General features: G+C 41.5%; 1 protein-coding gene across 9 annotated transcripts in view; it reads left to right on the top strand.

Annotated features, from left to right (window-relative positions):
- KMT2C (lysine methyltransferase 2C) overlaps positions 1-19,367 on the top strand; it is a 143,835-nt gene that overhangs the window by 104,372 nt on the left and 20,096 nt on the right. For all 9 annotated transcript variants that reach the window (XM_077936742.1, XM_077936737.1, XM_077936741.1 and 6 more), the window contains 15 exons: positions 547-684; positions 827-859; positions 944-1,069; positions 2,091-2,229; positions 2,456-2,670; positions 2,937-3,010; positions 3,855-4,037; positions 5,041-7,116; positions 7,792-8,096; positions 8,903-10,689; positions 12,206-12,317; positions 12,707-12,785; positions 13,248-13,311; positions 13,977-14,209; positions 16,144-17,826. In XM_077936742.1, the coding sequence (XP_077792868.1) occupies positions 547-684; positions 827-859; positions 944-1,069; positions 2,091-2,229; positions 2,456-2,670; positions 2,937-3,010; positions 3,855-4,037; positions 5,041-7,116; positions 7,792-8,096; positions 8,903-10,689; positions 12,206-12,317; positions 12,707-12,785; positions 13,248-13,311; positions 13,977-14,209; positions 16,144-17,826 (7,247 nt within the window). The remainder of the gene's footprint in view (positions 1-546; positions 685-826; positions 860-943; positions 1,070-2,090; positions 2,230-2,455; positions 2,671-2,936; positions 3,011-3,854; positions 4,038-5,040; positions 7,117-7,791; positions 8,097-8,902; positions 10,690-12,205; positions 12,318-12,706; positions 12,786-13,247; positions 13,312-13,976; positions 14,210-16,143; positions 17,827-19,367) is intronic.

The raw sequence follows: 19,367 nt of genomic DNA, 5'->3' as shown, positions 1-19,367 counted from the left end.
TGTTTCTGGCAAACCACACCTAACATCTAAGGATAGCGCCTTGGGCATTCTTGGCTCTCTTTGGCAAATGTTCTTCTTCACTAGAAAAGGTAGTAAATTGCAGAATCTTACAAAGAGGGTAGAGTCATCCATTTCTGCAGGCTATTTTTGTTTCACCAGATTTAGACACAATATTAAGTTCTCTGTAAATGTATCTATATCAGTTCTAAAGAAAATATTTCCTCCTTCAACTCTTCCAGAGACAGTTTTGTAGTGTCCATAGGTTAACTCTTACCTGCTGATGAATATTTGCAAAGAAGCCTCTAATGTTAAAATAATCCAATCACTTGTTGGAATTGTTAAGTTCTTAATACCAGGAGAGGCTTATGATTCAAGATAATATTCCGTCAGGTTTGCAAAACCTTTGTTTCTTAGACCAAACGAGTTTTTTAGTTGGGTGTGTTATAGAAAAATATGCTTCAAATATATTTTCCAAGCAGTTGTTAAACTAGGCACCTCAGCTTATTGCTGGTCTTTTAGTTAAAACCATACTTTTCTTTCCATCAGCTGGACTAGATATTGGACCCATATCGGATGATCCATCCTCTATACCTCCACAAAGCGTCAGTCAGAGTTCACGGCCACTGAGTGAAGAACAGTTAGATAGAATCCTGAGCCCTGAACTGGACAAGATGGTCACAGATGGTAAATGTTTCTCTTATATCATTGCCTCATGAAGGATCTTCTTTTTAGATTTACTTCCTGCTTGGTTTTAATTAGTTGCAATTACCACAATTCACTGTACGTATATGTTTGCTAATGTTTCTGTTGATTTTACTTTGTTCAGGTGCAATTCTTGGCAAACTGTACAAGATTCCAGGTATGTTCTCTTGCTTTTTAATATCATTTATGAAGCTTACCAAATGCAACCATATCTTGTATACTCACATGCAGTGTTTTGCAGAGCTGGGAGGAAAGGATGTTGAAGACCTATTTACTGCTGTACTGAGCCCTTCAGCTACTCAGTCAACTCCTTTGCCACAACCCCCACCACCGACACCTCCTCAACTCATGCATTTGCATAATCAAGGTTTGTTTATTATCTTTTTTTTGAAAAATAAAAATGCAACTGCTAGCAATTCACACACAATTCAGTGATTGTCACCCAGTCTTGTGAAAAGTGGAAGCTAGAGTATTGTTTTTGTAATTCTTTTTATCAACAAAATTATCCTATAAGGGTGGATATGTTTCTTTTGATACAGCCTGTCTCCTGTCTACCTAGGACAGTAGTGAACAACCTGTGGCCTGGCGGCTGCATCCAGTCCTCTAGTTAGACCAGGGCCACTCTTTCTTTCTCTACCAAGTTGTATGTGTATGTGTGAGAGAGAGGTAGAAAGAGGAAGAAAAGTGGCAGAGAACATTCTTCGGTGCTGCAAATTCCATCCACTTTTGTCTCTTCTCTTCCCTGCCCCACAGTCGCTCAGCTCCTGGCAAATTCTCCCTGAAGAAAGCCAGCCCTTGACAGATTCCCTGCCCCCGCTACTTCATTGGTTCCCACCCCTGTACTCAAGGATGCTTGGCCAACATCTTTTCAGCTCCTCCTGGCTCCAGCCAAGGAATAAGGATCATTATATGTTCCTGAAACCAAACATTGTCTCCTGTACAGCATCCCAGAACCCAGAAAACAATGCCAAAACAAGGCTTTAGTCTGCAAAATAGCATGATGTGAGAGGCAGAGTTATTTGAGCTTAGTCCCTGGATGTTATCTTCTTTCAAAGTCTTCAGAACAGAGTAAATTTTTTGAATGTTTAATATTTGGTGTATGCAGAAAATGTCCCTTCAAATGGTTTAGTTTAGTACTGTGAAATAGTGAAGCAGAGTTTTAGTTTGCTTTTCACATGCAAAGTACTACTATTACATTTTATTTTTCCTGACATAGAGTATTGGCTTTTGGATAGTAATCAGTTTTTTAATTATGATATTTTAGATTGTTGAAGTTATTGTGCTTTATGGTATTGTGAGCCACCTTGGGTGGGCTATGCCCTAAAAGCCCATATGTAAATAAATTACTATAAATAAATATTATTTGTGTTTTCAACTTTTCTTTAAAGGAGAGAATGCATTTTCAAGAGTTCCACTTATAAATGGCCTAATTGGACCAAGCCCCCACCTCCCTCATACAACTTTGGTTCCGGGAGGAGGTATAGGCTCATTTTCTACAATAGCACAGCCACCATACACAGACACAAGGTGAGTCAAATTGAATAATTTGATATATCCCCTACTTCAGCATAGCTATTCATTGAACCTATCATGTTGCTAACGAGTTGGGCTCTCTGATTTCTCTTCTTCCCGGGTTTTAGAGTAACCAAAATTATTAATAATTTTGAGGTGTTGCTATTTGTGTGTGTTTGTTGGAACAATGTATTTCCGTATATTGAAATGAACAAATCCCTATTTTGCTTTGCTTTGCCAGGGATAAGAATACAGCATTTAATGCGGTGATGAATGATCCCACCAGTTCTTGGGTTCCTTCTGCTACACCACTGGATGGTGAAGGTGATACCATGTCTAACGCGCAGAGAAGCACTCTTAAGTGGGAAAAGGAAGAAGCACTTGGTGAAATGGCAACTGTAGCACCTGTTTTGTACACAAATATCAATTTTCCAAATCTAAAGGAGGAGTTCCCAGGTATGTTATAAATTGTAGAATCATAAAATTGGAAGGAACCTTTAAAAATCTTATCTAATCCAACCTCTTGCCAGTACAGGAAGTCCACTGAGTTAAACCTTGCATTACAAATCTGTTAGGCACCAATCTTATTTCATAAAGTTCAACTTTTCTGAATTCTGAAAAAGGCAACAGTTTCATGTTTACTGTTTACTGATGCATTGATGATATTCCAAATCAATGAAAAATAACAAAATCTTACTCCTTTTTCTCCTCTGCATTCTCAGATTGGACTACAAGAGTGAAGCAAATTGCTAAATTGTGGAGGAAAGCAAGCTCACAAGAAAGAGCTCCATATGTGGTAATGAGTATTTGCCATTTTTGTTGAAACAGAAAAAAATGTTGCGCCTCTGATTTCCATTAATTAGTCTAAAAGTATTTTAAGTTTTAAAACTGCTATAAAGCACACTGCTTCTGCAAAGTGCATTTTACATACATGAATTTCAGTTAGTTTTCTTAATTTACTTTTTATGCATTTGTGGCCATACTTACTTTCTTCTGACTGCTGTTTTGCATCTCTAAAAACCTAGTGTTGAATTTGCACACTAAACTTTTAAAAAACTGACAGGATGATTTGATCCTCTGGAAAAGTAAAGATCATGAACATCACCCGGAAATTAATTCCTATAGCTGTTTTTAAATGGTTAAACTGATTATATTATTAACTGAAATGATGTCTGTTGTTTTTTAATTTCCCATTTGCTCTGTTTAGTGCTTACAGTGGTTAGCTTGATGTCGGATATTGTCCCAATTCTCTTCATATGTTTCATGAAATAGTGAAGCTGCTGTTGGTGCAAAACACATGGATAGGACTCTTTTTCTTGTACTGTTTTCAGTGTGTGTGTGTGTGTGTGTTTTGCTAACTGCACCTTTGATATGACATAGGTGCATTAACCTTACCTTGTGTGTCTAGGAAGATTAGTAGTTCACAGGTACCGTAAGACTCTTTGTTTTTGCTACAACAAACAAACATGGCTACCTTTCTGGAAATGTAACCGAGGGTGTCCTAGTTTCTTATTTCCTATGTGAAATTTATTCAAACCCTGTAAACCGTTTGTGGGTATTGTGTTGGTAATAAAGAATGGCATTACTTCCAATATCAGTCTAAACAAGTCTAAAAAATTACATGTGTGCTTGTTTTGCAGCAAAAAGCCCGAGATAATAGAGCTGCCTTACGGATCAACAAAGTGCAGATGTCTAATGATTCCATGAAAAGGCAGCAGCAGCAGGATAGCATTGATCCAAGCTCTCGTATCGACACTGAACTCTTTAAGGACCCATTAAAGCAGAGGGAATCAGAGCATGAGCAAGAGTGGAAATTTAGACAGGTGTGTTGCATTTGGTCTTTGATTCCCCCTTTTGTCTAGTACATCTGTAGAAAGAGCTGCCCTTAATTAACATCAACTGCTAGGAAAGGAAGTAGTAGTTTATCATATACTTTGTATATGGGCTGTGTACAGCAAGTATAGGTAGCCTTTGAAGTGCTGTCTGCATAATCCTAGCACCTTAACTGAGAATACTCAATTTAAAGTAACAAAAAGTGGAGCTAAAATTAAACTTCCTCCATTTGCTACCGTTTTGTGACTAGCTCCATCCCCGTACCTCCTCTATGTAGACTGGTAGGCCTTAGTAAGTTTTAGGCCCCTCAAATTGGACCTGTGGTTAGAAAGTTTAAGAAGCCCCGCCATACTGCAAATGCCTGAAGAACTCAAAGCCATTTCATAGTTCATCTTCTCAGTGAGGCACCACATGTGTAGAAGGTAATTCTCAAGTCATGAGCATTTGTAGAGGCTACTCGTAGCTATTACAAATGCATGGAGGATTATTTCCACATGGTGTTTTACAAGAAAGTTAGCAGGTTTCCCCCCACTAGTGAAATAAAATGTCATTTTGATAGTCAGTTCATTTAGCATATGTAGACCAATGTATTGTGAGCTCCATGCTATGTTAGCTCATGTGCCAAGCCACCATAGGGATAATTTTGTGTGACATAAGAAACTCAGAATAGGACCTTTAAAAATAAAGTTCATGAGCCTCTGGTACTTTCACCTTGGATGGAATATCCAAGAAAGTTATACAGTGTCCCTGTATCTTTTAACAGAGGTTGTCTTTCTTCTTCAAATTTAAGTATATATTCTCAGAGATCTGCACGTTTGATATTAGTCATCTGGAAGCCTGCATAAATAATATACATATTAGAAATAATTGGCCCCATATCCTTAATTTGTTGGAACTTTTCAAATGACCTTAAAACGTGCTTATGAGTTCTTCACTATTGTTTGATTTCCTGATAGTTATAATGCAACCTGGTTTTTTTCTTTCCTAAAACAGCAAATGCGTCAGAAAAGTAAACAGCAAGCTAAAATTGAAGCAACTCAGAAACTTGAGCAAGTGAAAAATGAGCAGCAGCAACAGCAGCAACTGCAACAACAACTTGGGTCACAGCAGCTTTTGAACCAGTCAGGTTCAGACACACCTAGTAGTGGGATTCAAAGTCCTTTAACCCCTCAGACTGGCAATGGAAGTATGTCTCCTGCACAACAGACATTATATACAAAACAGGTTCCTGGTACCCCTACTTCTACACCTTCTGATGTTTTCTTAAAGCCACAGGCCCCCCCTCCACCTGCGACACCAAATAGAATGCCTGTTCAAGATGCACATTGCCAGGCACCATCACAACAGATGTTTCCTCCTTGCTCCTCTACCAGACCACCTTCTCCTGTTGACCCTTATGCAAAAATGGTGGGAACTCCTAGGCCACCACCTGTTAACCAAAATCAAAACTTTGTCAGAATAAATTCTGTTACATCAGTAGATATCTGTCCACCCCCTTCACCCCTATCCAGGCCAGCTCAGGCATCTGAATCAACAGGAAGCAGGCCATCACCTGTCAGAGATTCATGTTCTTTGTCTCCAGTCAACAGTGACCCTTATGCAAAAGCTCCAGATACACCCAGGCCTACAATGGGAACGGAACCTTTCTCCAAACCTTTGGGGATATCAAGATCACCTTTAATTGCAGAACAACCAGGGAAAGGATCTTTATCAGTGGCAAACAGCGACCCCTTTGCTAAACCACCTCCAAGAACAGATGCGTTTCAAAGGCCCCGGATGTCTCCTGCTGACTCATATGCACGCCCACCATTGACTCCCATTCCTGTTGTTGAGGGAAGTCCTGGCCCATTTAAAACTCCAATGCGCCCAACTCAGTCCCCACAAGATCCGTATGCTTCAATGCCCCCAACCCCACGGCGCATGTCTGTGGACCCCTATGAACGGCCTGTTTTGACACCAAGGCCAGTAGATAGCTTTTCACACAATCCATCTAATGACCCATATAGTCAGCCTCCCCTGACTCCACATCCAGCAATAAAAGAGACTTTTGCCCACCCACAAAGAGTAGTGCGAAACCAGGGTGATTCTTTTTCTCAGTCTGGAACTATTTCAAGGGCAGTTGCTCAGGACCCCTACGCCCAGCCTCCGGGTACTCCTCGGCCTGTCTCAGATCCCTACGCCCAGCCTCCGGGTACCCCTCGGCCTGTCTCAGACCCCTACGCCCAGCCTCCGGGTACTCCTCGGCCTGTCGCAGACCCCTACGCCCAGCCTCCGGGTACCCCTCGGCCTGTCTCAGATCCCTACGCCCAGCCTCCGGGTACTCCTCGGCCTGTCGCAGACCCCTACGCCCAGCCTCCGGGTACTCCTCGGCCTGTCGCAGACCCCTACGCCCAGCCTCCGGGTACTCCTCGACCTGTCTCAGATCCCTACGCCCAGCCTCCGGGTACTCCTCGCCCCACTGCTGTTGACCCATACATGCATCAGCCACTCACACCAAGACCTTCACAGACTGGAGACTTATTTGCTCAGGTTTCAGCTAATCAAAGGCATTCTGATCCATATGCCCAACCGCCAGGTACACCAAGGCCGGTTAGTAGTGATCCATATTCTCAACCACCAGCAACACCAAGGCCTGGAATTCCAGAACCTTACAGTAGACCAGCCCTAATGTCAAATCGTGATCCTTATCTGCAGGCATCACAGAACAGGACCTTACCTGGGACATTTGTAAGGCCATCAGATCCGTGTTCTCAGCCTCCAAAGCTATTGGGACCTGCTGCGACAGATTCTTTTAGCCATGCTTCAACAGCACCACCTTGTGATCCTTATGATCAACCTCCAATGACTCCAAGACCTCAGCCAGAAACTTTTGGAACCGCTCAGCTTCCCCACGATGTTGCAGATCAGCCAAGATCTGGATCAGAGGGGAACCTGGGCTCATCTGCAAACTCTTCCATGAGCTTGCAGGGAAAACAGTTCCCCCAAGCTTCTCCTGGCCCAGTACCAACAGCTGGAGCAACAAATACGCAGACCACAATGTCTCAGGCAGATGCAGAAAAAATAAGACAAGTGAGTTTACTGTTGTTGAATAACGTGCTTGTGAAAACCATGAGATGCCAGAGTTGATAGAACTTATCAATTGTGGCTGTGTTGTATCAGTAAATCATTTCTTTTATAGTATAAGATGCAGGTATTTTGTATTCTGTGGCAGTAGTCATATCATCAGTATCAGGCCTTTAACACTGTTTGTATCCTAGTGAAACCACTTCAGGGTTTACCGGTGACTACAAAGCCCTGAACAACATAGAACCAAGATACCTGAAGGAACACGTATTCCTTTATTTTCCTTCCTCTGCCAGGGAGGCCCTTCTGCTTGTCCCATCTCTTGTACTCAGTTACACAAAATAGGATCTTCTCAGTGGTGACACCCCAATTGTAGAATAATCTCCCCCTCGAGATAATGGCTGGTGCGGACATTGTTTAGTGTTTTTAGCACCAGCTAAAAGCTCATCTCTTCCTTCAGGCTTCTGATGCAGAGAGGGGAACTGATTTTGTGATATTAATACTGGAAGGAGATATGTGTTACTTATGTGCTTTTTCTATGTTCTTCTAATGTTTTATTTACTGTTTGTTCTGTTTTGATGTTTCATTATGTATATAACCTGTCCTGGGATCGCTTGCTGATGAAGGGTGGGATAAGAATGAAATAAATAAATGAGCTGAATTGTTTTTGTTCCCTGTCAGCGCCAGAAATTACGTGAGATTATTCTGCAGCAGCAGCAACAAAAGAAGAATGCAATCCGTCAAGAGAAAATGCCACAAGAGCCTACCACAGCACCTCATGCAGGATCTACTCAACCATGGCAGCAGCAAGAAAATCTGAACCAGATTTTTAACAGGCCTCCTCCTCCGTATCCTGGGAATATTAGGTCAGCCATTGTCCCTCCCAGCGGACTAAGGTTCACAGGTTTTCCCATCGATGGGCAGTTTAATAGACCCCAATTTCCAGGAGATATGGGTGGAATGGCAATGAGACCTCATGGAATTAGGTATACTTCTTGATTACTTCATCATAAAATATGTCATTGTTTAATAAATTTGTGGGTTCTTTATATGTTTTAAGTGTTGGTTATATTAAGTGACCCTTTAAAAACGTTCTGGTTTAAAATTATATCTGAATGTAATGCTGCAAACACATTAAAGGCTACACTCAGTCACTTTAAATTGAATTCATGACCCTTTTATTGAACCTGCTGAACATTTGCTTTTCTGTGAAAAACACTGAAGCAGGGGCAAAAATATGTAACCTCTTCAAGTAAGTGATTTTGTTTAGTATCCTTAATTTCAAAATTGTTCTGCAAGTAGGTTTAAATTCTTTAGTGCAAAAGATATGACGGAACAAAGGTATGTTCTGGGCAGTAAAGAGGCTCTATTGAGACTGTAGGTTTAAGGGCAGACTATAAATAATATATTGCAAACTTGTATTTCCTTATCGCATTAAATGCTTGTTTAGCCCAGATAATACATGGATTAGCCTGAAACTTGGTTTTTTTCACTTGTTTTTCTTGATTATTTCAGTAGTTATATAAATTGCCTTAATTTAAACCAGTCCACTCTGTTTTGACACCTACTCTGGATTTCATCAAAATATGAAGATAAACATGTATTGCTACTTTAGATGTAATGAACATCTAGTCCAATAATTTGTTTCAGTAACAGCCAGTCAGAATGTAAATTGGCTGGCAAAGGTGTCACTTCAATTTATTCAAAAGATATAATATCCCACAAAATTGATTTGTTGTGTAAACTTTCTACAATGTGCAATCCAAGTCAACCAAATATTTCTCCCCCCCAGATTTGGTTTTTCTGGAGGTGGTCATGGTCCTCCACCATGTCAAGAACGTTTCCTTGGGCCTCCCCAGCAAATGCAACGTGCTGGAGTTCCACCACAACTCAGAAGATCAATTGACATGCCTAGACTCCCTAACAAGCCACAAATGGGCAACCCTATTGGGCTCTCACAGCATTTCCCACCGCAAGGTATTCAGGTTCAACAGCACAACATCATGGGGCAGGCATTTATTGAGCTCTGTCACAGAGCACCCGAAGGCAGGCCAAGACTTCCTTTTAATTCCTCGTCAGCTGTTACGAACACAGTCCCCCAGCATCAACAACATACAGGATTTGTACCTAGACAGGACTGTCAAGGCCCAAGACACCTAGAGCCCACAAGACGTAATTCTCAAAGCCTAAACAATCCATTGCATGTGGCAACAGGTTTGGAGCATTTACCGCCAGGTCAGCAAGCTATAGTGAATCCCACCCACCCACCTGTATTAGTCATGTGTTCTTTAGGTCATCCACCAGTTAATGATGCTTTTTCAGGAGCTTCTTTGCCAACAACAACACCTACGGAGGCAGCAAGTGACTTACAGATTCCCAACCAACCCACTGATGGATTAGAAGAAAAGCTTGATCCTGATGACTCCTCTGTAAAAGACTTAGATGTCAAGGACCTTGAGGGTGTTGAGGTTAAAGATTTAGTTGACGAGGACCTTGAAAATCTAAATCTAGACCCAGAAGATGGCAAAGGAGATGAACTGGACACATTAGATAATCTTGAAACGAATGATCGCCACCTTGATTACCTCCTAAGATCAGGTGAATTTGACATAATTGCCTACACTGATCCAGACCACGATTTGGGTGACAAAAAAGGTATGTTTAGTGAGGAGCTAGATCTTAATGTCCCCATAGATGAAATACAAGGCAAAGCAGAAGATACTCAGCAAAAGCAGCAGGATGAGAAAGCTGCCACTCCTGCAGCAACGTCTCCTCAGAAAAAAACTGCTGAAGTCAGTGAAATTAAAACAGAAGTTATGTCTCCAAACACATTAGAAGAAACTAAATCTGAAAGTGAAAAAAGAGATGTAAGTGTGGCATCCTCCGGTGCTCAGTTTATGACTGAAACAGAGTTACATGATGGAGAGGCAACATCTGTGATGCCCCATAATGTGGAATTACCTGGCAAAACAAATATGAATGAGGAAATCACTGTTCCCAGCTCAGATACTGTTCCGGGCCCTGCTCCAACATCAGCTCAAGGTTCTTGCAATATCTCTGGATCCACTCCTGTTCTTACAAGTTTGTTAGCTAATGAAAATTCAGAAAACCCTGATGTCGGGCCTCTGGGCTCTCCGCCTAATCCACAGCCAGCAGCACAAATCAACCCTGTTTCAAGTATGCCGCAAACTTTAATGACATCTGCTGGTCAAACCATGGAAAATACTGTACCTAATGTGAACATGGTTCCACAAATAAGCCATAACTTCTCACAAGGGACGGCGGTAAATCCAGCCTTTATTCCTGGCCAGACAGCTAATAGCTTTGGGGCAGTGCAGCCTGGTAATCAAACTGTGCCTGCTGTAAATCGACCCGGCCCCAGTGGTATGCCTGGGCCACAGCCGATGATGATTCCACAAACATTAGCCCAGCAGCAAAATCGAGAGAGGCCTCTTCTGCTAGAAGAACAGCCTCTTCTGCTGCAAGATCTTTTGGATCAAGAAAGGCAAGAGCAGCAGCAGCAGCGACAGATGCAGGCCATGATTCGCCAGCGTTCAGAGCCATTTTTCCCCAACATTGGTATGTTTTTGTTTTTTCTTTGATAACGCTAAGTGCGATAGAAACCAACAACCATAGACCGTATTTTTCAGTGTATAACACGCCCCCTATTTTGGGTGACTCAAAATTAAGAAAATACATTCGGCACTATACGTGTATAAGATGACCCCAATTTTTAAACATTATTTTAACATAAAAAACCCCTAGTCTTACACATGGTAAAGTACGGTATTAATACTCGGAATGTCCACCATTTGATAAAATTTATTATCCCTATTGTGTTTTCTAATTTGTTTAATCTGTATGTAGAAAAAAAGAAAATAGAAATTGGAATAGGTCCGAGAGGTTTTCTGTTCCTGCAGGGAAAGCTGAAAGCGTGGATTATAGAATCTGAAATATTCATCTGGTGCCTAGCCTGAAACAATGCTGTCAACTTCAATTGAATTTTGGGGGTGGGGGGCTGCCAGTCCATTTTTACTGGCCCTCCTAGTATAGGAAGGAGGAATATGAGTGGGAATTTGAGTGAGAAGTAAAGGTGAAGGGAATAATTTGGGACAAGGTGCAGCATATTAGGTGTCTTCCACAAGGGGAAGAGCAAATATGCTTCTTCATTCTGCCAAACTCTGTTCATGTTCTCTATTTGCATATGCATTCAAGAGAGTGTGTGTGTGTGTGTGTGTGTGTGTGTGTGTGTTTCTGTTCAATTGGATTGGGCAAGCAGGTGCAGATCAGTTACCCTGCCACTCCTTATAACCACATTCCCCACTGGTATATTCTGTTTCCAAACTCCAGTTAATATGTTAGTATCCTTATTGCCATTGTATATTCTTTGTTTTGGATTCAGAGCATGGTATAACATGCTCTGCAGGTGTGAGAATGGCAAAAACTTACTTTTGCTATTCTCATAAGGCCAAGAATGTCATGTTAGCAAGTCAGTTAGGGGGAGATCACTGCTCCAGCTCTCACTTCAATTTATTGAAATTTGTATACTCAGTTGAAGCAAGCCAGTAAGAGGAAATCCTTGAGGAAAGACTCTGTCATGAAGGCGACAGGTAGAGTAAAAACCTCAAAGCAAATACATGGGTGGGTGAAAGCAATCTACACAGTCCATTACCAGGCATCCCTCCCTCTCTCCCTCCAGCACGATGGTTACTTCTCTTGCAAACAAGGTATTATGCTGCTGGCACTAGCTCAGGGCTGGTATAAAGAGGGAAAATGGCACCTAAGAGAACTGCTTCTGTCTAAAACATTCCCTATGATGCCTATCAGCATTCTAGCATCAATCTATTAGAGTCACCCTGTCTTAATGTAGTTTGAACCAATTATTAAGTGTGAATTTCTAAAAGACCTATAGTAACCACATTAAATTGTCTTTTAAAATAATTGAAACGTCAGTGGGTCAAGTTTTTCTGTCATAATTATGAAACTTTTAAAAATGGGCTTCAACAGGTTAGCAGTAGTGAACAAATGATATGCTTCTCCACACTGGCTATTTTATATAATGAATACTTATTCTTCTTAAATTTTGGTTTCATAGATTTTGATGCAATCACTGATCCTATAATGAAAGCGAAAATGGTGGCTCTGAAAGGGATCAATAAAGTAATGGCACAGAACAATATGGGCATGCCACAAATGGTCATGAACAGGTAGGCAAAGATTGTGACTATTTTAGCTTCTCTTAGATATCAGCATGAGTTTCCGCTCACTGAAATTTCAGGTTATTCTGATAGCTGTTACCTTCCTTGGGAGATTAGCAAAGTAAATTTTAGCATTAATTTTACCATTAATCATTAATTTCCTATTTTGTGATTCATGTCATACACACAAACAGCTGTATTCCTCTGCACATAGCAATAACTCTGTGGTATGCAGAAAAGGGCAGGGGCTGGGAAGGTGAAGCAACAGACTGTGCATGCCCAGGAGCACACTGTTTCCCTTCTGAGATTAGTTTATATCAAAATCTCATATTATTAACACGTCATTAATTTTAGCTGTAAAACAAATCCAAAATGTGATTTTATTTACCCATTACTAGATTTGCCTTTATGGGTCAAGCAGTGCCAGGAGTACCAAGTGGTGAAAGCCAGAATCTTGTCCAGCAAGCAATCACACAGGTAACGTGTCCTGAAATTTGAAGTAAAGCAGATTTTCGTAAGTGGAATTGTGGTCTAAAAGCTGATGTGCTATAATGGATAGAGTATTCAGACAAACCTGCATCCACAGCCACTAATGTTTTCATGAGTTGAGTAAGTCTCTGGATTGAAATCCTAGACATTTGAATTGTTGTCCTTACCTGAGATGAGCAGGTGAGTTGCACTGTTACACCTTAGTGCAACGATCGTCTCTTTGTCAGAGGAGCTCATCATCCCACAAGGGAAGCAGGATGTTTTCTGGACTGGGTCCATAACTATGCCATATAACCCAAACCCAGTAGCAGCAGCCTCTTGACCACGTGTTGAATGTAGCCTGAGTGCAGAAATCTGTTTCTTGTGCACAGATTCCCATTCCTCACAGCTTCAGAGCAACTGTAAAACAGAATTTTGTTTAACGCACTCTGTTTCTCCCCCACTTTCAAGGATGGAAACCTAACACCGCAGATGTCTAGGCCCAACCCTCCAAATTTTGGTCCTGGTTTTGTAAGTAAGTATATAACTCTCATAAACTGATATTAGACTTTGAAGCCAACTCCATGGGCACATATTATATTTCAGAATACACACAGCTTATTTGCAAGCCTATTCAAAGACAATAATTGAATTATGACACAATTAACTGAAATATTCTGAGCCAGTGCATAATAAGCTTTTGAAATGTGACAACCACCAAACTTATAAAAAGTGGAAAAAACAGTTGCAGAAGCATCTCAGAAGAATTAGCATTGCTTAAATGATAATAATATTAGGGTAATAATGACTAACCTGACATTCATTTTCATATGTATTTTATGTAAACCTATTTTTAAAAGGTGGGGGGAGAGATTTTGTAGCCCCATTGTCAGTTTCAAAGGGGTAGCACGTGATTCCTTGGTTAGGGTAAGAAAAGATTGGCCTTAAATTCTGCCTTGAAAGATGTTAATGCATACTTGCATGCTCCAGATTTTGTTGGTGCTTTACATCCTCTTTTCTTATTTTATTCAAAATAATTTATTTTTTCTCTATTACAAAAAGAGAAGGGTGTTAATACTTGGTGTGGGGGGCTGATATGAAAGAAAATCCCTTCTTTTTGAAATCAGTTTGAAAATGAGATTTGTGAAAGTTTGCAAAACCCATGTTAAGAAAATTGATTTGTTGTGTTTTATCCCTTAGATGATTCACACAGAAAGCAATATGAAGAATGGCTACAAGAAACACAGCAGCTTCTTCAGATGCAGCAGAAATTCCTTGAAGAACAAATTGGAGCACACAGAAAATCAAAAAAGGCACTATCTGCAAAACAGCGAACTGCAAAGAAAGCTGGTCGAGAATTCCCAGAGGAAGATGCAGAGCAGCTCAAGCATGTTACTGAGCAGCAGAGTATGGTTCAAAAACAGCTTGAACAGGTGAGAGTTTATCAATAACTAAATTGCAAGTGTTCCAATAGCAACAATTTTAAAACTGGCAAAAGAGGTGGTAGCAATTTTTTATAAAGAAACAAAAGTATAAGATTCAGAGCCACATAAGTATTTTTAGATTTTCACAAACTCCTGAATTATTGTCCCCTGTCAAAGCTATCATTTTTGAACAGGTTAGAGCAGGTTGTGGTATTCCCAAAATTTAAACCTGGTCTAGTCTAACCTTTGACTTGATTTTGGGACAAAAATGGTCTTGGCTGCCCACGTGCCTGGCCTGTGCCACAGAGCAGACAGAACAAATGCAACCATGTTGTTTCTCCTGGACCTCTCAGCAGCATTTGACACCATCATCTATAGTACTCTTCTGGTAGGCTCTCTGGAATGAATTTGAAGATATGGTGGATTGGGCCTTTTCTGGAGAGGTGGATCCAGCAGGTGCTGCTGAAAGACTTCTGTTTCCCTGTGCTTTTAACATTCACATGGAGTCAGTGAGAGAGGTTATCCAGAGGTTTGGGATGAGTGTAAATAGGTAAATATGAATACATGGGTATAGAGAAAAGCATAGCACACAGCTTTACCTTGCATTCCCATTTACTACCTGGGAGGTGGTAGAAATCCTGAACAGGTGTCTGCGGGCAGTTCTGGAATGGCAAACAAGCTGAAACATAATCCAGCTAAGATGGTACTGTTGACCAATCATAACATTCATCTGGCTATGAATGGAGTTGCACACTTTCTGAAGAGTCAGGTCTGCTGTTCAGGGGTTTTCTTGAACCCACTTTAGGTGTTCATAATGGGGCTTAAATATCCACACACAGTAGGGAGAGCATGAATAAGCACAATAACTCTGTCCCCATCTCCATTGCCCTCCACATGTTCATGGTAACTATCTTTAGCAGTGAAGCCTCCTTTACTTGTGGAGACTCCTACTCATTTTGGGACCCTGATTTTCTAGTTGCCCATGAGCTGGGAGCAGAGGGAGTGGAGCTACATTAATGTAATATAGTATAATACATACCAAATTAACAGAGTTAAAGTCAATCAAATTTATTGTGGCATAAGGTTTCATGGACTAGAGTTCACTTTATCACAGGCATGAAGTGTTAGCCTCAGTTGATAGTAGGCAAAGGTGAATACATGGGTATAGAGAAAAGCATATTAATCTATATTTCCTCTTGGCTACCAGGGCTTGTATGTTGGGTGACTGCTCCAGCTAACATACCATCCCTGCTAAGCCACAGGAAATCTACACTTCAGGCAGGGCAGTTGTTCTGTTTTCCTTCAGCTAGCAGGGATGGTATGTTAAAGGTAAAGGTAAAGGTACCCCTGCCCGTACGGGCCAGTCTTGCCAGACTCTAGGGTTGTGAGCTCATCTCACTCTATAGGCCGGGAGCCAGCGCTGTCCGCAGACACTTCCGGCTCATGTGGCCAGCATGACAAGCTGCATCTGGCGAGCCAGCGCAGCCCACGGAACGCCGCTTACCTTCCTGCTGGTAAGCGGTCCCTATTTATCTACTTGCACCCGAGGGTGCTTTCGAACTGCTAGGTTGGCAGGCGCTGGGACCAAACGATGGGAGCGCACCCCGCTGCGGGGATTCGAACCGCCATAACCCAACATACCAACCCTGCTAAGCTGAAAGAAATCTACCCTTCAGGTGCACCAGTCGTTCTTTTCTTTGCAGCTCAAATGTAGACAATATAAGGAAAAAGAGTGAATTTATACATCACAGAAATGAATATCAGTTAACTAATTTTAAAAAATATATTAAATAAAGTTTGTAAAATGTTGTGCCCAGTATTTTCTTAAATATTTTTTCATTGCTTATATGTATTAAGGTTTGTTTTTTCACAGAAGTCTCCAGCTTAAGAAACAGAAAATGTACTTTTATGGGACATCACTTAATAACATGCTTACATTGTAGATACGAAAGCAACAGAAAGAGCATGCAGAACTCATTGAAGAATATCGGATTAAACAGCAACAATGTGGAATGGGACCCCATGCAATGATGCCAGGTATGCCTGCTCAGCCTGCAATGGTCACAGGAGGATCTCCACCAGCAGTGGGTCAGCAGAGTTTCCCAATGGTATCTCAACAGCTTCAGCATCAACAGCATGCCATAGTTGTTCCTGGACAACCCAATCCACCCAGAATGCCAAGTTTGCCTGGATGGCAACCGCCCAGTGCTGCTTCAGCACACATCCCACACAATGTACCAAGGATGCAGCCACCAATGGCACAGTTGCCGGTGAATCCTGTTACTCCCACTTCTGTGTCAGCTCCTAGCTCAAATGTGCAGTCAGGGCCGCCACCACGTGTAGAGTTCGATGACAACAACCCATTTAGTGAAAGCTTTCAAGAGCGTGAGCGAAAGGAGCGTTTGCGAGAGCAGCAGGAAAGGCAACGAATTCAGCTTATGCAGGAGGTGGATCGGCAGAGAGCTCTGCAGCAGAAAATGGAAATGGAACAGCACAGTACAATGGGCTCAGAATTAAATGCCAGAACTTCTTTGCCTCAAATACCGTTCTTCAATTCAGACCTACCTTGTGATTTCATGCGGCCTCCACGGCCTCCTCAGCAATCTCCACAGCATCAACAGCAGCAGATGGGACCCATTATGCAGCAAGGACCTCTAAACTCCCCACCTCCTTCCAGCTTTCCGCAGTGTAGTGAGCGGCAGCCAGTGGGATCTTCCTCCTTTGTTCCCGATCCTCCCCCACTTCCAGACGGAAGTCCCCCTTTCCATTCTGTGAAGCAGCCGCGTGGAAGCTTTTCACAGTACCAGGTTCGGCCTCAGTTTGCCACTGGTCTGCCTGGAGTTTCTCCTGGAACTGGCAGTGGTCCCCCCTGTGGTCAGGACGCCATGCCCCATGGAACAAACTTTCCTGGAACAAGTCAGTCTCTCATCCAGTTGTATTCTGATATCATTCCAGAGGAGAAGGGCAAAAAGAAAAGAACCCGAAAGAAGAAGAAAGAGGACGATGCTGAGTCAGTAAATACCCCATCAACCCCACATTCAGATATAACTGCACCCCCAACTCCAGTTGTTTCAGACGCTGTCTCCACCCCAACAGTTAGCACGCCTGGTGAACTTCCACGGCATCCAGGAGAATCGGAGGCAGAGGAGCTGCCAGGCTCATCACCTCCAGATGCTGCAGAGAGTCAGTCTTCCTTAGAATTGAAAAGTCAGCTCTCCAGTACTGATTTGCCACAAAACATATTGCCTGAGCAGCCAGGCGTGAACCAGGAGACAGACAAGGACAAGACAGAGGCTTCTATGAGCATTCAGGAAATTAATCAGGAAAAGACAAGCGCTGATCAATGCCCTAGTGAGGCTGAGCCTAAGATGGATAATGAAAATGGCATTAAAGTGGAAGAGGAGAAAGCTACTGTGCAGCCTTCCCCTTCTTTGCAGAATCAGGCACAACCTGACAGCATTCCAGCAGCAAAAGGGGAATCAGGGAACGAACTCCTCAAACACTTGCTTAAGAACAAAAAATCTGCCTCTCTTTTCAAGCAGAAAGCAGAAAGCAGCTTACAGTCAGAAGAGAGCGCTAAGGAGAGCAAATTCGTGGGGAAACGGGATCCGATGGAAGGCAGCATGGTAATTAACCAATTTTTATTATTAACATCCAAACTTAGGGGGTATTGGAAATGATGCAGCATTGTGCATTTATTGTAAATTTAAAATAGCCCAGCCGCTAAGGATGTGCCCTTAAAAAAACAAAGGCAGTACTGGTTGAACATGTTCCTCCTTCACAATGTTCTGTATATGGGCTTTCACCCCCTCTAGAGGTCATCAAGTAAAGCAGGAAATGGAGAAGCATGATTCAAAGGCAAACTCCACAGCCTTTGAATATATAGTTGCAGCATCCCAGCCTTTACGCGTGACAAATATACAGAGCTACTCGCAAGCAACTGTTTTAGTGGATATCCAGTTTAGATGTGAGGAGAAGCTTAAGATTGTATGGAAAATTATAAACCTCAGTTTTCCTTTGACATGCTGAATTATGGTCCCTGAACAGATACTATCATAAAGCAGTCATTTGTTTATATTAGATAAGGAACGGCAAAAGTTCTTGTATTTTTTATTTTAAGGGTTTTTTAGCACTTGAGTCACACACTTACTCAAAATAAGTTAGTTTGAGCACAATAATAAACTAGTGATATTCATTGATGAAGATATTCTGCACCTTAGAAAGAATAACTATAGTCATGCTGAACACTGAATAATATATTTTGTCAGCCAATTTAGTAATTCATAGCTAACATATCTTCCAGGGAGTCACTCTTGTACATTCATAAACTCTTGTGCCTCCCAGAGGGAAACCTGCTGTTGTGAACTGATAATTGCACAATATTCTTGAAAACTGGATAAAACCAGTGCTTGGAAGGTTTTGCTGCCATTAGCACTCTGTTTGTATGTAAATAAATTATACTGATAATTTTAAAATGGCTTTTGTATTCGAACTTAAAAGCTATAATTTTTAATGACAGTGATTCTTGGTTTGACATTATTGGAATCTTAGATCAGAGAGCTTATTTGTGTCTGTGAAATATTACTGTAGAATGCTGGAGTTCTGATTTCATTAGGTGTGTATGCTTTGTCATTATTGCAGCCTGTCAAGAGACTCTGGACATTGTTAAGCAAAACAACATGTTAACAAAAATACTAGGGCAGGAAGGAGTCATATTGAAGGGGTGGCACTTCTCTAGCATGGGTGCAATTATATACTTCTAAACTTCTGTTTCTCTTCACCCTCCTAAAATCATTAATGTCACTGGTAATTGTAGTGCTTTCTTTTTTATTGTTGTTTAGCTTTTTCTAAAAGTGAGGGGGTGTCTGTACCTCAAAGAGTTATGATTTCTGCATGTTTTCCATATATTTATCATTTAAATTTGGGCAGTAACAAAAAAGCATTCAAACCTATACATAAAATAGGAAGAAAAATATCTGCACCATTTGTGAGTCTCTGTCCACCTTCTCCTTCAGTACTGCTTTTTTAAGAGCCAGGGCAGGATGGGTATTGGCAAAAGGAAAGGGAGATCTGGAATTGATAGGCTATGTTTCAGGAGCCTGTAACCTTGCACCTGGGACAAAGATCCCCACCAATATTCCTACTAGGAACTACTGTAAGCAGAGCT

The sequence above is a fragment of the Podarcis muralis genome, chromosome 12, assembly GCF_964188315.1.
Source record: "Podarcis muralis chromosome 12, rPodMur119.hap1.1, whole genome shotgun sequence".
Classification (NCBI taxonomy): domain Eukaryota; kingdom Metazoa; phylum Chordata; class Lepidosauria; order Squamata; family Lacertidae; genus Podarcis; species Podarcis muralis.
The sequence above is the reverse complement of the archived record's forward strand: the minus strand, read 5'-3'. Positions and strand labels throughout refer to the sequence as shown.